The sequence below is a fragment of the Berkeleyomyces rouxiae genome (assembly GCF_048999995.1).
Source record: "Berkeleyomyces rouxiae strain 22BRR77 chromosome Unknown BrBRR77_ptg000009l, whole genome shotgun sequence".
NCBI lineage: Eukaryota > Fungi > Ascomycota > Sordariomycetes > Microascales > Ceratocystidaceae > Berkeleyomyces > Berkeleyomyces rouxiae.
The window spans coordinates 224460-247793 of record NW_027396499.1 but is presented as its reverse complement, the minus strand read 5'-3'; the positions used below and the strand labels follow the sequence as shown (position 1 = coordinate 247793).

The 23334-nt window shown below is 48.4% G+C and overlaps 6 protein-coding genes across 6 annotated transcripts; 3 read left to right on the top strand and 3 right to left on the bottom strand.

The window, feature by feature from the left end:
- Positions 1 to 1636: 1636 nt before the first annotated feature.
- BROUX77_006641 (uncharacterized protein) lies at positions 1637 to 2524 on the top strand (the record flags this gene model as incomplete). Its single annotated transcript, XM_073751648.1, has 1 exon — positions 1637 to 2524. The coding sequence occupies one exon, from the start codon at positions 1637 to 1639 to the stop codon at positions 2522 to 2524; it is 888 nt and encodes a 295-aa protein (XP_073602788.1).
- Positions 2525 to 4611: 2087 nt separating this feature from the next.
- BROUX77_006640 (uncharacterized protein) lies at positions 4612 to 5526 on the top strand (the record flags this gene model as incomplete). Its single annotated transcript, XM_073751647.1, has 1 exon — positions 4612 to 5526. The coding sequence occupies one exon, from the start codon at positions 4612 to 4614 to the stop codon at positions 5524 to 5526; it is 915 nt and encodes a 304-aa protein (XP_073602787.1).
- A 457-nt stretch (positions 5527 to 5983) lies between these two features.
- On the bottom strand, positions 5984 to 6883 carry BROUX77_006639 (uncharacterized protein; the record flags this gene model as incomplete). The annotated part of the gene is made up of 1 exon (XM_073751646.1): positions 5984 to 6883. The coding sequence occupies one exon, from the start codon at positions 6881 to 6883 to the stop codon at positions 5984 to 5986; it is 900 nt and encodes a 299-aa protein (XP_073602786.1).
- A 1155-nt stretch (positions 6884 to 8038) lies between these two features.
- Positions 8039 to 10350, top strand: BROUX77_006638 (uncharacterized protein; the record flags this gene model as incomplete). Its single annotated transcript, XM_073751645.1, has 2 exons — positions 8039 to 8468; positions 8543 to 10350. The coding sequence occupies 2 exons, from the start codon at positions 8039 to 8041 to the stop codon at positions 10348 to 10350; spliced, it is 2238 nt and encodes a 745-aa protein (XP_073602785.1).
- Positions 10351 to 11761: 1411 nt separating this feature from the next.
- Positions 11762 to 14569, bottom strand: BROUX77_006637 (uncharacterized protein; the record flags this gene model as incomplete). The annotated part of the gene is made up of 1 exon (XM_073751644.1): positions 11762 to 14569. One exon carries the CDS (start codon positions 14567 to 14569, stop codon positions 11762 to 11764), a length of 2808 nt encoding a protein of 935 aa, XP_073602784.1.
- A 5930-nt stretch (positions 14570 to 20499) lies between these two features.
- BROUX77_006636 (uncharacterized protein) lies at positions 20500 to 21588 on the bottom strand (the record flags this gene model as incomplete). The annotated part of the gene is made up of 1 exon (XM_073751643.1): positions 20500 to 21588. The coding sequence occupies one exon, from the start codon at positions 21586 to 21588 to the stop codon at positions 20500 to 20502; it is 1089 nt and encodes a 362-aa protein (XP_073602783.1).
- Positions 21589 to 23334: the final 1746 nt, after the last annotated feature.

Below are 23334 nucleotides of genomic sequence, written 5' to 3'. Positions count from 1 at the left end.
CCTAGGAAGCCTTTCTTTTCTGCCGTTGATATCATCGAGCCGTATGTCATTGAGTAATATGCGCATAGTGTATTGAGGGTTAAGTTATACATAGCGTTGCTCTGATCTCCGATTTACCTGTTCGCATGTGGAGCATTGCGCCACATGGGAGTATAGTTGTTCCGGAAGCGCCCCACATATTGGGGCAATTACCCTTTCGGGCAAGATATACTATGACATTTCCCACATCATCATCTTCGGTTTGACCCTCCAACCGAGACCCATGGAGTCCATGACTTGAAACTTTTGAGCTAACACCGATTTACAGTGTTCGCATACAGACGTCGAGCTTTGTGAATTTTTTTCCTCGCGAGTGTCAGACGCAGGTAGACTAGAGTGCAGTTGAGCCGGTTTGAGTATAGGTAGAGGCCGACGCATGGATATGTACATATGGGATACATGCATAATACTTATGCCAAGTGCGTTGCACATTTACAAGCATATGAACACCCTGAAAATTAGGAACATGTCTCATACTTTAAAGCGTTAAATCCTTCCCGCGTTTATCTGCCAAGACATCAAGCTCGAGTCAACCAAAACTTTGTGCAACAATCGAACGACTACATGCCGCCTGAGAACAAAACTACAAATTTCAATGTTCAGAATAGTAACGAAGAACTTTCAGTCAGAATGTGAGGAAAACGAACCTACAAGTCACGCCCGTCCGAAAGTGCACGATGTTTGTGGTGTCTTTTGGCTTGTTGATCAGCCCACATGCCTCCAATTATGCCGTGGAGCTGACAGTTTATGGAGAGTATTGCTAGCCATCAGACACGCGTTAGAGACTAGCCGAAATAACAACAAGCCCGTAAATCTTCGGTATGAAGCTATAAGCTGGCTGGCCGGAACAGGAGGGAGTTTTCAAAAGTGATCCGATGGTGACAAGAGAATTTTAAGCTCAGGGTACGTGGCAGTTTGAACTTGGAGTGGCGCCAAATGTGTCACGAAGTTACCACCATGGCATGGGATTAAAATTGCGTTAGCGGCGCTTGCGGTGGTTATATTGAGAGAGATAGGCAAAGAAGTCTGCGTCGCCATGACTATCTCGCCGCACTCGGAAAAGGTGAACTTGGACCATCGGCGCTACTACTCTTTACCTCGGCTTGCAACGGCATAGAACCAATAACATGATAGTGGGACTTGAAAAATGGTTCTAGTATCTCTTCAATACGATCCCGAAGTTCTAATGTCATTGCCGGTTTGGGCTTCTGCCTAAGTTAAAAGTTGCGGGACTCAGGTGACTACAGACGGATGTTGTTGGGGCTGCTTACTTGTTAATCGTCACCACACTATCGAAGCCTTTGCCGCCATTGCGATTAAATGCTTTTCAGTGGCCATCTAGTTCCGTAACTGTAGTATAATAAACCTATCTTCCCCCGTCTTGCTCCCACTCAAACTTTACTCTTCAAACCGCATTCCTTACTGACTTCAGCTATCGCTTACTTGCTACTAGCTAACCATTGTGGACTACCCACTACCTACTTCTTAATACTTGATACCTCCTCCTTATTACCTATTACTTATTACTTTTTTCTATCTACAAGGATAATCACTTGACTTATGGCTTTCTTCTCCTGTCTTTGAAGAAACTTTCATCATGGGCAACTATTCTCATCTTCCCACCAATGCCTATGACCAGGCTGGTGACGCCTCTGGCTTGGGCACCCCTTTTGCCAACAACTCTCATGTTGCTTGTTCATATCCCTCCTCATCTTATCGGAAGATGGCCAACCTCATGACTTATGGTCAATTCCTTGACCTCAAGAACCGGGGCTTTCTCAGCCATGCTGAGCAAGCCACAGGCCACTTCAATGCCCAGATTAGACTGAGTGAGATTTACCAGGCCGTGTTCAGTGGCCGGAACTACATTTCAATCTGGTGCCCCTGCCCCACTCACTCCAACTGCCACCAAGAAATCATGCGGTATCCTGTTCATTCTTCTACTCCCGCTGAAGCTCAGCTTCACCAGTGTCCCATCGAATCCTTCTATCCCGGCTCAATGGTTTTTGGTCCTAGTAGCCTCCACTGTTGCCTGGACCACACCAACATGGATACTCCCGGCCCGGCCCCCGGCCCCGGCCCCACATCTGGCCCTGCTATTCTCACGACCCAGAAAATTTATGTTTCTGGTATCACTGATGGCGGCTTAGTTGACACGGACAAGATTTCCGATGGCTCTACCCCTTGTCAAAATGTTGCTTTCGCTAAGGGCGAGCCCTCCTCTGTTTCTGAAGGCCAGCAAGGTATAATCGGAGATGCCTCTGTCGGCTGCTCCAAGAGACAGCGTCTGGCCAAGAAGATTGGCAAAGGCAAGACTTCCATTTGCGAATTTGCCAAAAAGCTCAAGGCCCAGTACACTAAGCCTTATGTTCCTGTCCGCAACCAGGACCCTGACATCCAGGACTACGGTGACCTTCTGGCCAGTATGCCTCTCTTCCCCAGCGCCGAGGAAACCAGCCGCCTTCTTCTCTATGCGCCTTACTGAGCGCGTCGATCTACATTCGTTAGCTAGCCACAAACACCGCCCCCCCCCCCCCCCCCCCCCCTTCCCATAGTTCGTCTGAACTTGGGCTTGGGTCTGGCGAGGTTTTTTTGCGATTTCTTTCGGGTTTTAATATTGGGTTTTTATTGAGAGCTGCTCTTCTGTGTATCTTATAAGCTACTCAATAGCCTCAGCATGATCATGACCAAGACTACGGCTATAACTACGACTACGCCTATGATGACCAAGATACATGGCAGATAATCAACAAGTACATAGAAGCCAGCTCGAGGAAGGGTAATGGTTAATAAAAGCGGGCTTTTTCTCACATAAAAGTAAGCACGTGACAGTAGACAGTAGAAAATAAGCATGTAGTTATTGGTGTTCACACGTATTGAAGACTGCAATCTGTTGAAACTTCGACTCAACTAGTATTAAACAGTATTTTTCTACTAGTTATACGTATGGGTATCTGTGGGTTAACTGCTGTCCTACTTTCATGGGAAAATACGGCATATACGTCATACGGTGCCAGGCGAAGGATAATGACTAAGGTGGCAGTTGGTTCGGTCTATTCTTCTCCTTTTCCAGCCTCGTTCCATCTATCGTGATGGATGAATGCAGAGATTCAGCTATCAGAGTATAAGAGAAAGCAAGCTATAGGGAGATAGTGGTTCTATGGTGATGATGACACGATATAAGTATTTTCAAATGGCAGATAGTCGCATAGTATATTGAGGGTTAGGTTCTATATAGGGTTGCTCTGATCTCCAATTCACCTATTGTCAAACTATCGCTGTCGGGATCACTAGTTACAAAGACACAAAGTTACTCAGTTAGCGTACATCACAGTGGCCATGAGAGCCCAGTGTACATAATGGAAGATAGAAGCCACACTAAGTAAGCAAGTCCAAGTGACCGTTTGTCTTTTTGGCGCAGTGATAGTTTACACGCTTTGACACCTATCCCTATATGTGCACCTACGCCTCATGGGGATATAGCTGTTCCGATAGCGCCCCACATACTGGGGCGGCTACCTGTAGAATTGATCTATTCAACAGTAAATTCAATCTATTTAGAAAAACCATAAACATCAAAGAGTATCAAAAAAAAGTACATCATATCCTTGATGGCAGCTTGTACCTTTTATGGGGGTACAAACTACCTCTGGTGTATGCCGCACATTGGGTGACATTGTGGGCTCGGGGTGCAGCTCCTGTGCCCTATGCCAGTCACGTGCTTGGGCCTTCCAGGCCAGGTAACCCTAGGTGCCTCGCAACACTACCCTTTCGGGCAGAATATACTTCGACAGGTTCAGTATTTACCCGAAAATATATACATGATGTAGTCCATTCATACAGCCATCCAATTGCATGCACGAACTCGACCTCAAATAGATAATTCAGCAATACAACACGCCCTTTTCGTTTACAGGCTTCTGAAATTAATTATACAAGATGCACCAACAAATACCGAGTCAATCGAGACAAAAGGCGGATAGATTTGTCATTAGTGCAAGCTGTATGAGAGCGATGAAGAAAGAACGGGCAAAAAGTGGAGACAGTGCCATTAGCACTCCACATGCCGTGTAACTAGAGCTAGCAGGCACCGAGGCTCACACACAACCCACAACCCTATACGACATACGGATTCGGATTAGTCATGGCCTTGTTTGTCTAAGCTTAACTAACGACCCGATTTTGATACTTGCTTGCGTATGTGTATAGGTAGAGTTACTAGCTATACGACGCCGACTAGTTTGTAAGACACCTGCGTTGAAAAACGAGTCCATATGAGGCGGGAAAACAAAACACCTGCTTGGACCAGGAAGCGTATTCAAAGTTATCCAAATCGAGGCACCCGTTGGTAATGTGGCTTTGCGCTTATAAATTGAATCAATGAATTCCATTGTGTCATTCTGGAAATATACAGTGTTTAAGTAGTGGATTGAGTTGTATAAAGCCTCAAGGCACGGCTGACATCCGTCATCATTCTCGTCTCCAAACCACAAGACTTCCTCCTGACTGAACTTACATCCAAGCTTTCAACTCCCCCAGTTTCAACCTTTCTTACAGACTCCCTTCTTCAATATGTCATCTTCCTCCATCAAGAACGTCCTCGTCATCGGCGCCAGTGGAAATGTCGCCAAGTCCACGATCAAAGCCCTGCTCGATGAAAACTTTACTGTTACTGGCTTGACTCGGAACACCTCTCAGCCTACTCTTCCCGCCGGTGTTAAGCATGCCAAGACAGACTACACCGAGGCGTCATTGCTCGGCATCTTCAAGGGCCAGGACGCCATCATCAGTACTGTTTCCAGTATTGTCCCTGGCGATGTTCTGGCTAGCCAGAAGCTGATGGTCGACACCGCCATTAAAGCCGGTGTCAAAGTTTTCTTCCCGTCTGAATATGGCATTGATACCTCGGACCCTTCTGCGTCCGACTACGTCCCCTTCCTCAAGGACAAAATCAGCACTCTCGACTACCTCAAGACTAAGCAAGACAAAATCTCCTGGACGGCAATCATCTCCGGCTCAATTTTTGACTGGGGACTGAGCATCCCTGGCTACGGAGGCGTGGATGCAACTGCGCACACTGCCACTATTTTCGACGGCGGCGATATCCTCTACGAAGCTACAAGCTATGACCAGGTCGGCAGGGCTATTGCCAAGAGCTTGAAACATGCGGAAATCACCAAGAACCAGTATGTGTACGTCAATAGCTTCACTGTGACGCAAAACCAGGTTGTCACGGCACTTGAGAAGGCCACCGGCCAGAAGTTTGAGAAATCGGCTGGAACTGTCAAGGGCCTGTGGGAGGATGGCGCCACTGAAGTGAAGAAGGGAAACTTAATGGGCACGCTAGGCATGCTTGCCGGCTCCATATATGGGTTTAGTGGGCTGGCACATTACTCTCCCACCAAGGGACTGTGGAATGAAAAGCTAGGTCTGTCTCAGGAGGACCTGGACGAGTTTGTCAAGACCTACCTGGCTGCAAAGAAATAGAAGTGTGATATTGTAGTTATTAGATCGTTAACTATATAGATCAGACTTCCAAGAATTATTGATACAAACACCCTCTATTCTTACTTGGTTGTTGATTCTTTGAGCCACGAAAGTTATCAATATAATAGTCGGATCGTTGTTCAATGGTATTTATGAGTTGGCTGGTAGAAATTTCGGCTTGACTCTACACCAAGGGTACAAAATCAAGTTTAGACATTGCCAGCTAAGTTGTTATCAATGACGTATTGCTAGGGGTTAGAAGATTCTTAATCGAGATGTACACGCTACAGGCCTTAGGTGAGTTTTTGGCATCTATGTACTCAATTTATGACTGGTCGTTCTATATGTAGTGACAATGGCCGATACATGAAAAACACGCGTGATTTTCAATACTTTGTATAACTAATAACTGAGAGGCTCAATTCCTATTTCAATTTGTCATATAACTAGCGATCAACTACATAGATTTCTTAGCAAATGCAGAATGACAGCTGCCACTCAGAATCCACAGATTCCATCGGGGGTACTGAGCCCTCATGGACTGGAACAGCCCATTCTCACTCTCAGCCACCCCAAGCTCCTCCGCAAAGGCTTCGATATATGTCTTGGTACCCTCCAACATGGCCAGAGCTCGATTTTCGTCAGGCTCTGACATGGGTTTAAAGGTATGCCCAGGGACAATAACCTTCGGCTTTAAAGCAGCAATCTGCGACAGTGATTCAACCCACTGGTTTCGCTTGCTTGGGCTGGCAGCTTCGCCGAGCCACTGGTGGCAGTCGCCGTTGTAGACGATATCGCCTGCAACCACCAGTCCTAGCTCAGGCACATAGACAAATGAGTTGGCATGGGTATCTCCGTGTGGGACATCATGAAGCTTGATAAGGTGGCCATCAAGATTCAGTTCGTTGGAAGGAGGGAGGACAGTGAACTTGGCGTGTAGTTCCGGCAGCCCGCCTCCAGATTCATTCGATGGGAAGTGGGAGGTCCACAGGCCGTTGTACAGAGCAGGAGTATATTGTTCTTCCACACCCTCTGCGACGCTCTTGGTTGAAATGGCCTTGATATCAGGGAACGTTTTCTCAAGGACAGGGAACCCAAAGAAATGATCTCCATGGGCATGAGAGGCGATAAAGTACTTCAAGATGCAGCCTGCGGGCAAGATAGACGTGACCCATGAGGCAAGCTCATGTGTTGCAGCAATGGTGGGCGGGCAGTCGACGAGTACTGCAGTGTTCCGAGTATAGATGAGTGTGCAGGATAACGGAGACCAAAGACCCGCATCTTGCGAGGTCTTGTCGGGAGAGGGGGCAGCCGTTGAAATCGGCGGACAGGTATAAATAGAGAATTGGATTGTCATGATGTAGTATGGTGAGATGATGGGGGTAAGACTGGCTCCAGCTGGTTCTGTTCTACAGGAGTTCGCCAATAGGGTATTTAACTTGAAAGCTTCGTGATTCTCAAGATTGAATTATTAATCCATGTATCATTGTGATAGTCATCACTACATAGTGTCTGTGCTGGGGACAGATGATTTTAGGAGTCTGGCCACGTATGTCAGCCGATTCGGACTGATGGGTTCTTGTTCACGTATTCCACAAGTTCAAGTATATACATATATGTTGCATGATTCGAGCTTTGTAGGTTTGGCCAGTGATCGTATTGGAGTTAAAGAGCGTGAAATCAAATTCATCGGGGTGAAGGTTTACGTCGTTCCTGCGGAAGTGTTCGAGTTTGATGATTAATTAGTCGTATGTCGTATCCCGACAGATGCACAAGCTTTGCGTTGGCTTGATTTCGTATTTCCATGGTATGTATAGTTAGCTGAAAGGTTGATTGCAAATGTTTATGACTACACGCAACTAGTTAGTTATACATTCTACACATCCTCCTTAGCAAGTCCTCGGTATTTGGGACGATGACGACTACCAGACAGTCGTTTGCAGGACGGTGGGTGTCAATCGGCGATCTGCATAGTGCAGAAGTATTGCCGATAGGCGCGTGCTCGGAACATAATATGCGATTTCTTCAGGAGCTGTTATACCTGCTGCTTTTTGCAGGCGTACTGTTACCGGGTCTGAAGGTGGCGGTAGCGGCTTCGTCTTCAGCGACTTGTTCTAGTTCTCGTGAAGCTTCAAGACGTTTCTCGGCTCCTAAATGTAGGCAGGAGCGTGTCGAGACAAATGCATGTACGAATAGGGGAACTGCAACTTACGCCCTTTTCCGATTTAGGCGATTGGGCTGTTGTTATTTCTTAATTGAGTAGGCGGTGAAGCTTGTTGCAACAGATTCACTCTTCGCTCCGCGCCGTAGAACGAGTCCCACTTTTCCGGAAAAGCTTGTGTCTGTGTTCCCTTAGAAGTCTCCACAATTCTGAACGCCGAGTGACTTTTTTTTTTTTTGCACCACACAGGCTCCAAGCTCTCCCTAGGATTTTCTTAGGCCTTCTTCTGGTCAGAGCTACATCTGCTCTTAAGAACTTGCATCTAGGGCTCTCGCCAATCTGCCAAACAATATGGCCCTAGAGTTCAAAGTCCGCCCGGTCCACGAGACCCTGGACAACTCTAAGCATACATGGAAGGGTGTATCGCGTGTGTACATTTCCAAGGAATCCTTCCTTGCACTGACAGAGAAGCTTGATGGCGGCTGGCCATGCGTTCTCGAGTCGCTGCCTAGCGATGACGAGCTTGAGGTAAAGCGCCGTGAAGCGTCGTTGTGGCTGATGCCCGGCGGCAAGAACGTCAGTCCCAACGTGGTCCAGATGACTACGACATTCCGCAAGCTGTGCGGCTTTGAGCTGGGCGACGTCATTCGCCTGACCCTGACGGGCCTCGACAAGGCTCCAGACGCGGAGACGGTAATTCTGAAGGAGGAGGGTGAAGACGTCAAGCCCATCCCACCAAAGGACCAGGCGGCGTGGGAGTGGTTGGCGAAGCGGTTTCTTGGTGCGTAAAGAAAACAAAACGACAGTTCCTGGACAGACTTTGAAGCCCAGTGTACTGACGAAATTTGCATATAGAACGTGCCACACAAGTGTTTCCCGGTATGATGGTTGAGTTGAGTTGTGTGGGCGCCAAGAAGCAGTTCAAAGTTGTCACAGTCAACGACAGCTTTGATAGCAACGCACAGTTTAACCCGGAAGTGACACTCGTCAAAATTCTTGGTGCCGATGAGACCGTGGCTGAAGGCAAACAGGTTTACGGTGGTGACCTCGCCATCAGCCATGTTCCAGGCTACGCCACACAGATTGACAGCCTGAACGACTTCTTGGCCAACTTCTACACCGACAGCTACATCCCCGGCGACGCCATCTCATGCGGCTTTGTTGTCAGTGGCGGTCAAGGCACCGGGCGCACCTTTATTCTCAACAAGCTTGCTGCGACCAACTGGGGCCGTGTGTTCCGCATCGAGCCGGCCGACAAGCTGTCGACCATGCAGGAGGTGTTCAAGCAGGCGCGCGCGCAAAAGCCGAGCATGGTGCTGGTAGACGACTTTGACCAGATGATCAGCAAGGACCGTTCCAACTACAACTCAGTCATCAATTTCTTTGCCCAGGAGCTGGATTCTCTGTCAGTAGAGGCTGTTGCCACAGGTCAGTTACCGCAGGTGGTTGTGATTGCTACCTGTCTCGACTACCTGATCGACATTCCCTCCAAGCTGCAAAAGCCACAACGCTTCTATGATAATGTGCTGCTTCCGGCACCCGATCCGAAGGCGCGACTCCAGATTCTCAAGTCGTTTGGAATTCCGTTGGAGCTTTCTTCTGCTGATGCCACGCTAGATCATCTGTCGCAGCGCACATATGCCTTTAGCCCTGGAGATTTGTTCTCGCTCACCCTACAAGCCAAGAAAATCCACAAGATTCGGCTCCGGCGCACAAACCAGCCGCCTATCCCTAACGACGTGTTGACCATGGAGGACTTCACAGAGGCGCTACGCCGCGTCAAGCCCACAGCCATGCATGACATCAACCTCAAGCCGCCAAGTGTCACGTGGCACGACATTGGTGGTCAGGAACACATCAAAAAGACACTGCAGTCCCTGATTGGAAGTGTCATGCGCACGTCAAAACAGCGCGTCAACCCCACTATTGCCAAGGGCGTGCTGCTGTACGGCCCGCCCGGCTGTTCCAAGACTCTTTCAGCCCAGGCACTAGCCACCGAGTCGGGGTTTAATTTCTTCTCAGTCAAGGGCGCCGAGCTGCTCGACAAGTACGTGGGCGAGTCTGAAAAGGCCGTGCGGCTGCTTTTTGCCCGCGCACGCGCTGCGTCACCTTGCATTATCTTCTTCGACGAAATCGACTCGTTGGCAACAACACGTGGCGGCGGACCCGGCGGTAGCGGTGGCGGCGCATCGCGCTCAGCAGCCGCCACCAATGTGGTGACATCGCTGCTGACAGAGATGGACGGCTTCGAGTCGCTGCAAGGCGTGCTGGTCGTCGGCGCCACCAACCACCCGGAGGGCGTTGACCCGGCCTTGATGCGGCCCGGGCGCTTCGACAAGCTGCTCTACGTCGGTCCGCCAGACCACAGCGAGCGCGAGGCTATTTTCCGCTTACATGCGGGCCGCATGCCGCTGGAGGCCGGCGTCGACTTTGCAGCCCTGGCGCAGGCGGCCGACGGCTTTTCGGGCGCTGACATCAAGGGTATCTGCAACAATGCGGGCGATGCAGTGCAAGAGCTCGTAGATAGTGGCGAACGTTCCTTTGAGAATGCCGTGCGCATGGAGGATCTAATGGCGGCAGTTGAGGCAATGCCGCGTAGCATCTCACCGGAAATGGTCCAGCGGTATAAGCGGTGGGCAGAGAATGCACGGCGGCGCGTGTGAGTTGGTCGGTCGGCAAGAGGTGAGATGACGAGGACTGAAAAACACAGCGGTTGATATCCGATAAGCAACTGTTTTTTTTTTTTTTACTTTGGTTTTTGCCTACTCTATACATGCGGGTCTTGACTTGTGAATAATGAATTACTCGAGGCATCCGCAATCACGTCTGCCATGCTTCGTTGAACATCCAACTTTAAAGTGGGGCTGTTTGCGTAACCCCTGCGAACAGGAAAGGCCTGTTTATCGAACAACCCCATATTTTGGGGGCGGTTTCTTTTGTGGGGCTTGAGTCGACAAAATGCGGAGAAGTATGGGGGAAGTGAGAAGCAGAAAAGAAGGTGGAGAAATCAAGGGGGAGGGGAGAGGGGGAATTCTTTTTTTGGGGCGCTTGGAGATACTTGCTAACTACAACAACTAACCGAACTACAGATAAAGAAACAAGAGGAAAAGATAAAGACATCCAGGCTGCACGAGAGACACAGGAAAAGGCGGTGCGGCGGCTGGGCGGTGTCGTCTTGGCTCTCGCGTATGGCATCTGGCAGCACACTTCCGCCAGACACACACACCCACACGCAGGTCAGCCTGTTTGTTCTTGGATGTTTCTGCATCCCCCTCCTCCTCTCTCTTCCCTCCCCCTGGCAAACATGTCACGTACCACACCACTCTCGTGCAACAACGATCCGACTCCAAACGCCACCGTCAGACCAGTCAGCTACATATGCAGGCAGTGTGTAATGAGCCCAGGGCCCTTCTGGGCATGCATATCCCGTCGTAGTCTTGGTCTTCTCGCCGCGGCTTAGCTCGGTGCTCCGAGAGTGTTGCGCCGAGCTGCATGTGTGGCATGTCCATGTCTGTCAACTGAGTGGGACAAGTCTGTATAAGTGCCTGTTTTGTGTGTATGTACATAGGTACTACAGCGCCCATCAGCTATGTCACAGCACTCGCAGCACTAGAAGTCACTAATTATTACAGTGGGGTTGGTCCTGTAGCCCTCTGTAAAGTAAAGTAATCGAATTGTTCGTCCTCGCGGACAAAAAGGAAAAATAATTTCCCACCCAAAAAAAAAGGAAAAGGAAAAAGAAAAAGAAAAATCAAAATCAAAATCAAAACACCACTTGATCTGGTATCAAGGCCGCTACCGGCAACGAAAATATCTAAATATCATGGCATCATGGAATGTGTCCCCCCAAAAAAATAGCCCAGAGGAAAAAAAAAACACAAAACAACCCAGCAGGCTCAAACAGTAAAAGCTAAACAAGATAAAAAGCCACCCAGAAACGAAACAAAACAAAACGATATGCCTTCCTGGGCATTACCTTCTCTCTATCCAGAAAAAAAAGACAACATCAAAAGTCCTCTTCATCAACTTTGTAAACGTAGAGAGCGAGAAAAAAACTAAAAAGGCTCATCTCTTTCACTCTTCCAAGTCTCCCCACAACTCAACGAGGTCATTTGCCCGCCACTGCGTAGCCCAGCCACAAGTGCTCTCGATCTTGCCCAGCAAATCCAGAATCGCCCTGTGCTCTGCGGGATGGCTCATGCACCGGCCCGCAAACCACAGCGGCTGAACGCTACTGGTCCACGCCCCGTGGTGGTCAGTGCTCATGCTAATTCCACAGATTTGTCGCGCATGCCAGAGGACTGACCGGCTCTTGGGTGACAGCTTGACAACTGCCGGCTTATGCTGCAACATGAGCAGTGACGCCGTGTGGTACATCTGACTGCCACTCATAGCAGCTGCATTGCTGTAGACAATGGTTGGGAACGGCGAGTGCTCGGATCCTGGAATGCACATAATCTTCTGCAGCTCCGGTGGCCGCTGTGCTTGCCAGTCCTCAAGGTATGCCCACAGCTTAGTCCAGCACTTGCGAAACTCGGCGTCACTACGCGGCGAAGACTCGCTAAAGCTTTCCCGTGGGCCATCACCGACTGCCTCGTCCACCAAAGGCACTGCCAGAAGGTCAAGTACCTGCGCAACAAGATACACAGCATAGTTGGCCCATTCACCAAAGCCTCGTGTGCTGCTACTACTACGGAATAGCGCCACGTCAGAGTCCAAATCAATCTTGGACGCCCACGAGTGCACTGGAATCAGCGGCTTGACGCAAGACACCAGACTTCCAATTACATCCATGCGAACAAACACCCAGAACAGAGCTTGTTCAACACCACCGACAAAGCCATTGATACCAACGGCTTCCAGTACACAGGCGCAGCCATCAAGATGACGTTTCCATAGTTTGGGATTGCAACTCATCATCTCGAATATAGACAGAACTACCACAGAAGCCATAACGGTAGTGCTGCGGGTTGATAAATGGGGCAGTAATGTGTAAATAGCCTGGCGGTAAAGGGCCAAACTCAGGTTTGAGCTCAACCCCTTTACTTCTGCTTTTGACTGCTCAAGCTGGCGTGCAGATAACGCAAGAATGGCGTACTTAAGATGATCACATGAACGTGCCATGGGCGGCAGGATATTTCCGAATGTCCTATCGCAATCAAACTTGTCCATCCATAAGGCAACTTCTTCAATCCAGTTCTTCCACAGCCGGCCCTCTTCGTGGGGCAAAAGACAGAATTTTTCAGCCTCCGAAGACAGTTTGTCAAAAGACAGGAGAGAATGGGAGCCAGCTGTAGAATTATCGCAAAAAGAACCGTTGCTGTGAGTGACAGGCTGTGGAGTGACCGGTGTTCCAGCACGAGTCCGGAGAGCTGACTGACTCTCACGGAAAAGATGGTGACGCAAAAGAGAGTGGAGCTCAAGGTATGCAGAGCCGGGAGTGAATATGCCATCACCGTGGTAAGACTCGGTGGGGAAAATCTGCTGTTCTCGCACAGAAACAGTAGCCTCAATGGCAGGTGGTGTCAACCCAATCGGTGCAGCACCTGTTGTAGTAGGGGAGTGGTGCTGGTTTTGGACGTGGCACAAAATATTATTGTCTGAGGCGGTACTGCTAGCAACATGCGAGACGGGGGGTGAAGGCCCTCCTCTGCTCAGATACAACAAGTTTGCGACGGCGCTCTCAGTAAGACGCTGTTGGGCAGACAAAGGAGAAGCATGTTCAGAATGGGAAGAAATATTAGACGCACTAGACTCCCTTGATGTTTCCTTGCCATTTTTCTTCATGATAGCAGAAGGAGGGGGGACGGCCTGTCGGTTGTCGGGGGTATGCGACGGGGCGAAGTGCTTCACAGGAGAAGGGAGACCGTACGAATTATGAGGGTGGGCGTGAGACGGAGCATGTGGTTGTGAATGTGAGTGTGAGTGTGATTGAGACTGGGAAGAAGGAAGGGACAACGGGGAAGGCGTGAAGCCAGAGTCAGCAGAGTGGTGGTGAGTGTTGTATGTGTTGAAATGACTGTGGGCTTGGTTGGGACTCAGGAGCGCGGGAAGTTTGTAGCGTTGTTGGGGGGTGTGCTGGCGTGGGGTCTCTTCCGGCAACTTCTGAGGCTGGGATTGGGACAGCGACTGGTCATGGGACTCTTCCCGGTGCTTAGTCTTTTTGGAATGGCGGTCTACCGAGGCGACCGGTAAGTTTTCATCACTATCATCGTCGCTGCCAGCTTCGGGTGAAGCAGGCATGTGCAGATGATAGTCTCTGATAACTTCATCCCGGACGTCTAGGATTTCATAGGTACGAGGGCGCTTCAGGCCTCTGCACATGGATGGGTGATCTTGCAAGATGGTGTGCGAGTTTTCAGCACGGAATGTAAGCTTAACTCCCCATTCACATGGTTCTTGTCGTCTAGTACAGGCGGTACAGCTGGGGTGGGTTTCGTCGCATTTCCTCTTGCGACGGCGGCAGTTGAGGCAACCAGTTCTCGTACGGGCCATCTTTTTACGTTTGCGGGGCGGCGAATCGGCAGAAGAGTGAACAAGATGTGGAGGTGAAGGTAGAGAAGAGGAAATGCCAGCAGTAGTGGTAGCTGGGACGGTGGTAGGAGTAGAAATGGATGGCATAGAGGGCGAAAGAGAAGGTAGAAGACTGGTGTTGGGCGTGGAAGTTGTGCGGACAACCATGGCAGGCAGGGTGAGATTGGATAAATCACCGTCGGTTCTATTAGTGATATTGGCTATTGAAGGCTCGTGCTTTCTGTGGTGGTGTTGTTCGTGGCGGTATTCGCGGGGGTGCCAGTTCGATGGTGCAGGTTCTCGGGAGCCGGAAGTAGACGCCGAGGCGTCTTGTTGTGCTTCACCAGAATTAGAGCTGGAGTCCGTCATGGTGATGGTCAAGCTGGTCGAGAAAGAGATGGGCTAGAAAATATAATTGGACGGGCGCAGAGTGTTTGAACTAGCAAAAAGAGATGCGATAAACGACATGTGATGTGGTTGTTTTTTTCCACGACTGCGGGCTTGGTGGCAGACTTGCTTGCGGCTCAGAGATAGAGCTTTGATGGGAACTGAGATGCCAGTAGGGGGATGAGGAAAAGAACGACCAAAAATGGCAGCAGAAATGGCAAACTTGGAGACAGAGAATATGTGTGTGGAAGCGAAGGTCAAGGAACAGCCGAGGATGACGTTTATATCGACAGTTGGGCGAAGAAGGAAAAGAGGAAAAGCAGTGGGACGGGGAGCAAGAAGAGGAGACTGGCGAAGGAATAAAAGGAAGAATAAAGAGACGAGGGGGTAACAAGAAATAAAAGCGAATAAAAAACCGGGATAAAAGCTAGTCCTCAAATCAGGATATCTCGAGTGCCCGACGCTGGACGTTGGTTGGATCTACGCAAGGTTTCGCCTGCTCTTCACGACCAGAAAATCAAAAGAGAACAAGGGAAAAAGAAAAGAAAGAAAACCAATGCGGGACGGAGGCACCAACTTCCAGGCGGCGCCGGCTCTAAATAGTCAGAGTATCAAAACCAAAATGGCAGCTGCAAACCGTCCCAGGCAGCCACAGCGCAAGAGAGCAAGAACCTGCCCGTTTAGCACTCACCAGTGCAATGGCAGACGCTCCTGCCTTTTCCTGCTCGGCTGTTTGCTTCTTACATTTTTTTCTTGCTTTCTGGATGGTCTTGTCCAACCAACCACGAGAACCAGGACTATGACAAAATTAAGCAACTAAGCAATAAAATGCACTAATATGTTGCCAGAGGCAGCTAGCTGGTTTCGGTAGGTGCCACTACAAGTACCCGGCGGCAATGGCTCCATCCATGTGACTCGACTGGGGTTGCGACTTCCCTTTCTTGAACCAGAGCTGGGCTCTTGGATTATTTTCTCTTTTTGTTCATGCTCGCCGCTGTCTTTGAGATGGACTTGTTATCATTCGCCTGGCTTCCCTTTTGTGCCGATGGCGGATTGCGAGTTGTTTTGACTGGAAGGTGGACTTGACTACTGCCTCTCTTCATGTCTAGTTGACTAGCTCCTATCTTGCCTACAGGAACAAGTGCAAATGAACATGCATAACTACTTGTTTGTACAAATACATAACCAGGCATGTACTCATGTGATCTTACATAACTACCCTCTGGCTTCCCCGTGGGGACCTTCTGCTTCTGTACACTGCTTCCCGTTTTGCGTTGGTGCCGCGTTTTTCTGCTTGTAGTAATTTCTCGGCTTGCCTCCACTCTTTCTGGGCAGGTGCTTTCTTGGTTGGGGTTGTTACTCCTGGGCGTTTTGGAAGTTTTCTCTTCCAAATGCAATCTGATCATGCTCTTTATCTGTATACCGATAACCCACTGCATGCAAAGCCAGCTTGCTATAAAGATATGAAATAGTGTTGCAGCGACTGGCTCTGGCTCTGGCCCTGGCCCATTTGTTTCCACAGCCAGGCTCAATCTTATTAATAGAGGCTTGGTTGGCCCTAGCTCCTCTTCCTCCTCCTTTTTCTACTTGAGCGAGTGAGTTGCCTCGGGCAGAAGAAAAAAGGCAAGTGGGTGTCTTCATCAAATCTAAATCTGCCTTTGGGCAAGCAACTTCTCTTTTTTTCTGGACCTCTTGCAGATTTGCCCTTTGGTGGGTCCCTTCTCTTTTCTCTCTTTTCTCTCTTGTGCTTCAAAGTGGGGCGCGAGGTGGCCTTCCGGATTTAGCCCTTTCTTTGCCTTCGGTATTTTCGGTTACTGCTGCCCTTTTCCCCAGAGCGCTTGTATCTTCCGTTCTGCCGGATTACATAATCTCGGAGAACCAGAGCGAGACTTTATGCAGAGCGAAGACATTTGTTGAAATTTTCAGAACAAGTAAGAGATGCGGCAACGGACAAAGATCTGCGAGATAGTAGGCAGACCGCTTGCCAAGGCTCTGCTTCGTTGTGCGACGCCTCAAAGCTGTGCAAATCAGCGCTGGTTGCTTGGTTTAAGCTTGATAGTGGCCAGCCTGGTGTTTTCGTGGCTCGTAGCTCGTTTAGCGCGGTCTCGTGATCTTCTTCTAGTTTTGCATGTCGGTTGGCTTGTTCGCTTGGTCCTACCGCTTAGAGTTGGCCTCGGCTTTGAGGAGACCGACATGGATAGGCAGAGACAGTATGCAAATTGGTGCTTGCAAGGTCGGAGAAAACTGCGAGATTTTGACAAAAGAAACGATGCTGTGTGTCTTGCTTTGGCGCAGCTGAACTACGGTCATTGGGTTGAAATTAAGAGCACCTATAGTTGGCAATATAGTTAATCGGTGTTGTCAATGAAGCCTCAAGACTGCATTCTCGTACAAATGAATGTACAGGTACGTAGTCCGAGGCACTGTGTCATGTACCCCGATACTCAAGTACCAAAGTACACAAGTATAGGTACATTTGAATGTACAGATGTTTTTTTGCATGTACAAACTCGCGGTGCCCAAACTGGCAGCAGCGCCAAACTACCACAAGAGGCTCCAGGCTCCCGAAAAAAAAGTCTTCTGTAAATGATAGTTAGTCAATTTCCGGGCCAATCACATCGCGCGCAATTGTCCAATATCTTTGCAAATGACTCCTCTGCCTCGTGCTCCTTCCTCTCTTCATAGGACCTCTTCCTCTTTTCTGCTATAATACTCTAGCCTTCTTTGCCCACTTGCCCTTTTTTCTTCGACCTCCCCAGGAAAAGGAAGGTCTATTGAGGGACTCGAGGCTGTTCCTTCCACACTTCTGCTTTAGGGGTAGTTAACTAATCAAGGGAGTGACACAAGCACATACATCCAGGTACATGGGTACAAGTACATGGGTACAAGACTCCGAACAAAGTCCGGCCAAACAATCGGCAGACGCAAGGGGACCGAGATATTTCCACCGCACAAGGGCAACAAAGCCCCTCCCCCCTTTCTATTCCTTTCTATTCTGGTGTTTTCTTTATTTTTTTTTCTTCATGATGATGGTACTTGTTTGAAAGATGAGACGTCTAGCAGCGGTCAAGGCTAAGAATGACTACAATAAATGTTCAAGTACTCACCAACTAGCCATACATAACTACAAGGTTAAAGACTGATGCGGAGGTAGAGATACTTGGAGAATCCCTACGCTTGTCTATCAGATACTTTGAGTTTGTGTCAGCTAGTGCAGAGCCGCAGACTCAAGAAACTCACTGATTGACTTGACTGACTGGCTGACTTGGCGTGTGTAGCTACATAATCTGCAACTCTCTCATACTCGCACTCATGCTCACGCTCACGCTCACGTCCATGTGTCAGAAACAAAAGAAGAAAAAGAGGTCAATGCTAAATGCAAGCCAGCCAAACAAGCCCCCAATCTTGAGAACAACATCGTACAAGTACACACTTGTACTTGTACTCAAAGTGAAGCCGGCACCAGAGCCAAGCCAAATGCCAAGTGTTCTGTCGTCCCAAATGACAAGATGCCAAGAATGGGATCCCGTCATTCAGTGATTCTAAATTGCTTCCTTTTCATCGTCTTTGAACCCAGGGCAGCGGACGTGAGTTTGGCTCACGATAAGTTACGGCTATATACGGCCTGAACCTCGAATCCACCACCTTATCATCTTTCCTCTTCTCTGCGCTTGTATGTGTATGCTATGCTTCGACCTGATCAGTCACTTTGCCGTCTTGTTTAATGCTCTCTGCGTGTTCTGTCTGCTAGTCTTCTCCAGAGTTGCTGCTTTATTCTCCAATTTATTGATCCAGCATTCAAATTATCGTTCCCGATGGCCTGCATCCACTTTACCTTGTGTTTCCTCGCATGTATCAGGTACCGACTCTCTCTACAGCTGTGTGCTTCTGCCGCGAGTATCCTAGACCTGGCTTGGTCCCCTCATCCGCCAGTCTGTTCTCCCTGCCCTTGTTCTCTCTTCCCTTGTCCCCGCCTCTCCATTCCTTCTGAAGCGCGTTCCTAAACTTCCCGCAGGTCATGCTCTGTATTTTTAGGAAGCATGTAGTTACATGTGTATGTACATATGTACATACAAGGGGTACAACACACAAGTAACCAGTTGACTATAACAAAGAAAGCCATGTGCATATGTTTGCAGCCGCCGGCAGCCCCCTTGTTCTTCGGAGCGTTCACGGGCTTCGGTGTTTCACAGACCATGTTTCCGTCCTTTGCGAAAGAGAGGGGGCAAAGGAAAAAGGAAGCGGCCGGAGAGAAGGATATCACGGAGAGAGGGATACAGGGAACACGGTCTATTATGCAAGCAAGTATACGGTGAGCGTGAGCTTCCCAAGCACGAGAAACGAAGAGAGTCTAGGCCTGTGAATAAATACTCGTTTATTCAAATGCAAGTCATACAAGTAAGCGCATAGAGATTGACTTTGTTTTTCGCAAAGATTTTGACTGTATTATCGTGTCTTTTCTGAGGGATCGATCGACTGACCTCGACCTTCAAGCAGGCTGAGATCGAGATGTGATTTATTTTTTGCACATACAATCTGGCTATTGTTGAGGTGTCAATTGCAACGTTTCCCGCCTGAGCGTGCATAGCCGCTGTGGGGAGAGGAACGAGCGATGCCATAACCCTAATACCTCCCGACAAGGGACCGCAAGTGTGTGCTTCAGTTGGCTACACAAACTTTAGAGAAAACCTGGAACTTATCTCCAAAGGGTTCACAGGAGACTCCGATGTCAAGATGAGTTGTGTTATCTGTATTGTACGTAGAGAACTAGAAATCGAATAAATGCAGCTTGCCCCTGAGAAAGCACGTCTTATTTTGAATATTAAAATAGTTCTCTTTGCCCACTACTAGAATATTGTGTATTCATACGACATTGCCTAGGTTCTCTCTGAAATCACACCTCATATAGAAAGAAAAGGCTTCTTTATCGGCCAGGATGAAAAAGAAATTAACAAGTAGCGTATCCTGTTAATCTAACGTCCTGAGCTACGATGACAAATTTCGATAATTGTTAGATATTCTCTCCGGCCATGAGAACACGCCTGGGAAGAGATTGTAAGGAGGAACCAAGCATGACTTCGCATTAGCAACTGAAGTCTAAATCATATTTCAGCCAAGTCCATTTTGAGTTGAGCCAAAAAGGCTGTTCTGTAATCTCCTTGGGGCATCTCACAAACAAATAATTTAGACTATGATGATACCTTGACGTATAATGTTACGATCCCTTTCATTCATTTGTTGGCAACAAGTATGTGGGAACTATGACGTAAATAACCAAATTGAAAAATTTTACGACAGGATTTTACCCTACTCATCTATTTGAACTGACTTGTTTTGAAAGTTTGTTTGTGGTAAGTATAAAACAAGAGAAAAATGAAAAAGCCAAGCTTTGTGCGAACAGGTAGACAGACTTTCGTGTTTTCCTTTTGCTGTAGTTATGCAAGACTAGGCTTCACAGGAAGTCAGAGTAGAAATACACTGTCCCATACTAGCTGAGTTGAAATTGCAACAGATTGTAGCCATCAATACTTGTAAACTCCAGTAACTAACTAACTAAACAACTACTTGTTTTTGACAGTTTCCTATCACTTGCTTACTTGTATACGAGGCAACTTGTCCGAAAAAAAAGAATGCTGTTATTAACCATTACCCTTCCTCCAGATGATTTCTGTGTACTTGTTGAATATTTGCTGGGTATCTTTGTCGTCATAGTCGTGGTGATAGTCGTAGTCATGGTTATGCTGAGGCATTTGTGTGGCCTACAAGATACACAGAAGACCAGCTCTCAATAACCATCCAATATCAAAACCCGAAAGAAATCAAAAACGAATCTTGCGAGGCCCAACCCCAAGGCTCCGATGAACTATGTGAGGAGGATTTTTTAGTTGGCTAAGCAAAGTAGATCCAGATGCTTAATAAGGCAAATAGAGAAGAAGGCAACTGGCTTCCTCGGCGTTGGGGAATATAGGCATACTGGCCAGAAGGTCACCGTAATCCTGGATTTCAGAGGCCTGGGTGCGGACAGGAACATAAGGCTTAGTGTACTGGGCCTTGACCTTTTTGGCGAACTCGCAAATGGAATTCTTGGCCTTGCCGATCTTGTTGGATAGACGCTGTTTCTTGGAGGGGTAAACAGAGACATCTTCGATTATACCCTGGTGGGCTTCATGAACGGAGGGAGGTTCGCCCTTGACGAGAGCAAAATTGTGGCAAGGGACAGAGCCATAGATAATCTTGTCCCTGCTATCAAGGCCACTATAAGGGATACTAGAAACAGAGATATCTTGAGCCTTGGGAATATCAGGCCCAGAAGCGAGGACCGGTGCGGGGATAGGGTCGGCGGCCGGAGCAGCGGAGGTGGGGACCATAACAGCGATAAAGTTGGCGGCCAGGGCAGCGGCGGCGGGGGCCATGCCGGGGAGCATGGCGGGGACTGGGGAAGCGACCGAAGTAGGGGAGGCGGTCGGCACCCGGGTGTTCTTTGCCTGGGTCACATTGGAGCCAGCGTAATTGGTGACAGCCATGTTATTGGCCATTCTGGGAATATTAATGAACATTTCGTTCAGGCGACCGTGGGGGCTATTAGGGCCAAACTTCATCGAGATAGGGTAAAATGACTCGATAGGACAGTGGTAAAGCTGAGATTCAGCGGGGATGAAAGGATCAATAGGGTACCGAAAGAGCTCCTGGTGGCAGTTGTAGTGAATGGCACAGGGGAACCAGATTGGAATGTAGTTCCGGCCGCTGAACATGGCATCATAAATCTCATTCAGTCTGACCTCGGCATTGAAATGACCGGCGGCTTGCTCGACGTAGGTGAGCATGCCCCGGTTCCTGAGGTAAAGGAACTCGGCAAAAGTCAAGGGGTTGGCCACCTTCCGATAAGCTGGGAAAGGATGTGGACAAACGACAGGGCGGCGGTTGAAAAAAGGAGTGCCCAAGCCAGAGGCGTCACCAGCCTGGTCATAGGCATTGGTGGGAAGATGAGAATAGTTGCCCATGATGAAAGTTTCTTCAAAGACAGGAGAAGAAAGCCATAAGTCAAGTGATTATCCTTGTAGATAGAAAAAAGTAATAAGTAATAGGTAATAAGGAGGAGGTATCAAGTATTAAGAAGTAGGTAGTGGGTAGTCCACAATGGTTAGCTAGTAGCAAGTAAGCGATAGCTGAAGTCAGTAAGGAATGCGGTTTGAAGAGTAAAGTTTGAGTGGGAGCAAGACGGGGGAAGATAGGTTTATTATACTACAGTTACGGAACTAGATGGCCACTGAAAAGCATTTAATCGCAATGGCGGCAAAGGCTTCGATAGTGTGGTGACGATTAACAAGTAAGCAGCCCCAACAACATCCGTCTGTAGTCACCTGAGTCCCGCAACTTTTAACTTAGGCAGAAGCCCAAACCGGCAATGACATTAGAACTTCGGGATCGTATTGAAGAGATACTAGAACCATTTTTCAAGTCCCACTATCATGTTATTGGTTCTATGCCGTTGCAAGCCGAGGTAAAGAGTAGTAGCGCCGATGGTCCAAGTTCACCTTTTCCGAGTGCGGCGAGATATTCACGGCGATACGGACTCCTTTGGGTATCTCTCTTACGCCCTTGGTTCTCAATGATGCCATATTTACAACTATGGGACTCCGCTGTGGTAGAAGCTTCAAGCGTTCAGTAAAGAGAAATCAAAGTGACAAGCATATCAAGCAACGACAAGTTTGTCTACGAAATTCTATAATCTCGGAGCCTTGGTAGTTTGCGAGCTCCTCTTGTTGCCTTGGTCTTCTTGATCGTCAGAAGGTTTTGCTCCGGAATAAGAAACAGCATTGCCCCATACATCATAATCCAAGGCATTAGTCATATGAAAAACAAAAAAAGACACTCTTGCCGGATGTGAGGTTTGAGAAACTGGCGTCAAGACGAAAAGATAGCCAATATAAGCGCTGCTAGAATTGCTTCAGTCCCACGACATGGTAGGAACTTTGTAGCATATTTAGCTCCATTCCAAGTTCAGACTGCCATGTACCCTGGGCTGAAAATTCTCTTGTCATCATCGGATCACCTTTGGGTGACTTCCTCTCATTCCCAGAAGCTTGCGTTAAGCGTCATACGCAAGATTCCCGGGCTTGACGTCATTCCCGTTAGTCTCTAACACAAGTCTGATCACTTTCAACACTTCCCACGGACTTTCAGCCTCATGGCGTGCTTGGAAACATGTAGCCTGGTCGACAAGGCAAAAGTCCTCGAGGATCGCGCGTTTTTGAACAAGTTTACTTATACGGTCTTTTTTCTCATATTCTGGTTATTAGCTGAAGTTTATGCGCTGCTATTCTGAACTTTCATCTTTTGTTATTTTATTCTCAGGCGTCATGAAGTCGTTTGATTGTTGTACAAGATGTTTATTGGCTTGCTGTCTCGGCAGACAGAACCGGGAAGGATTAAACGCATAGGTCATGTCTTAAATTTCAGGGTCTTGGGGTTAGGGGTATGCTTGTATCCGTGCGCTACACATGGTATGAATGTTATTCAGTATACATGCATATTTACATGTGTAGCAGTCTAGTTTGCCTGTGTCTGACACCCCATAGGCAAAATTTGCCAAAATCTCCACGTCTGCATGCGTACACTGTACATCGGTGCTAGCTCAAAAGATTCAAGTTCCGGACTCCATGGGCCTCAATTGGACCCTCAAAACTAAGTTATGATGTAGCGGGATACATCACCTAAGCGGGCAAACAATGGACACACCTCGGGTG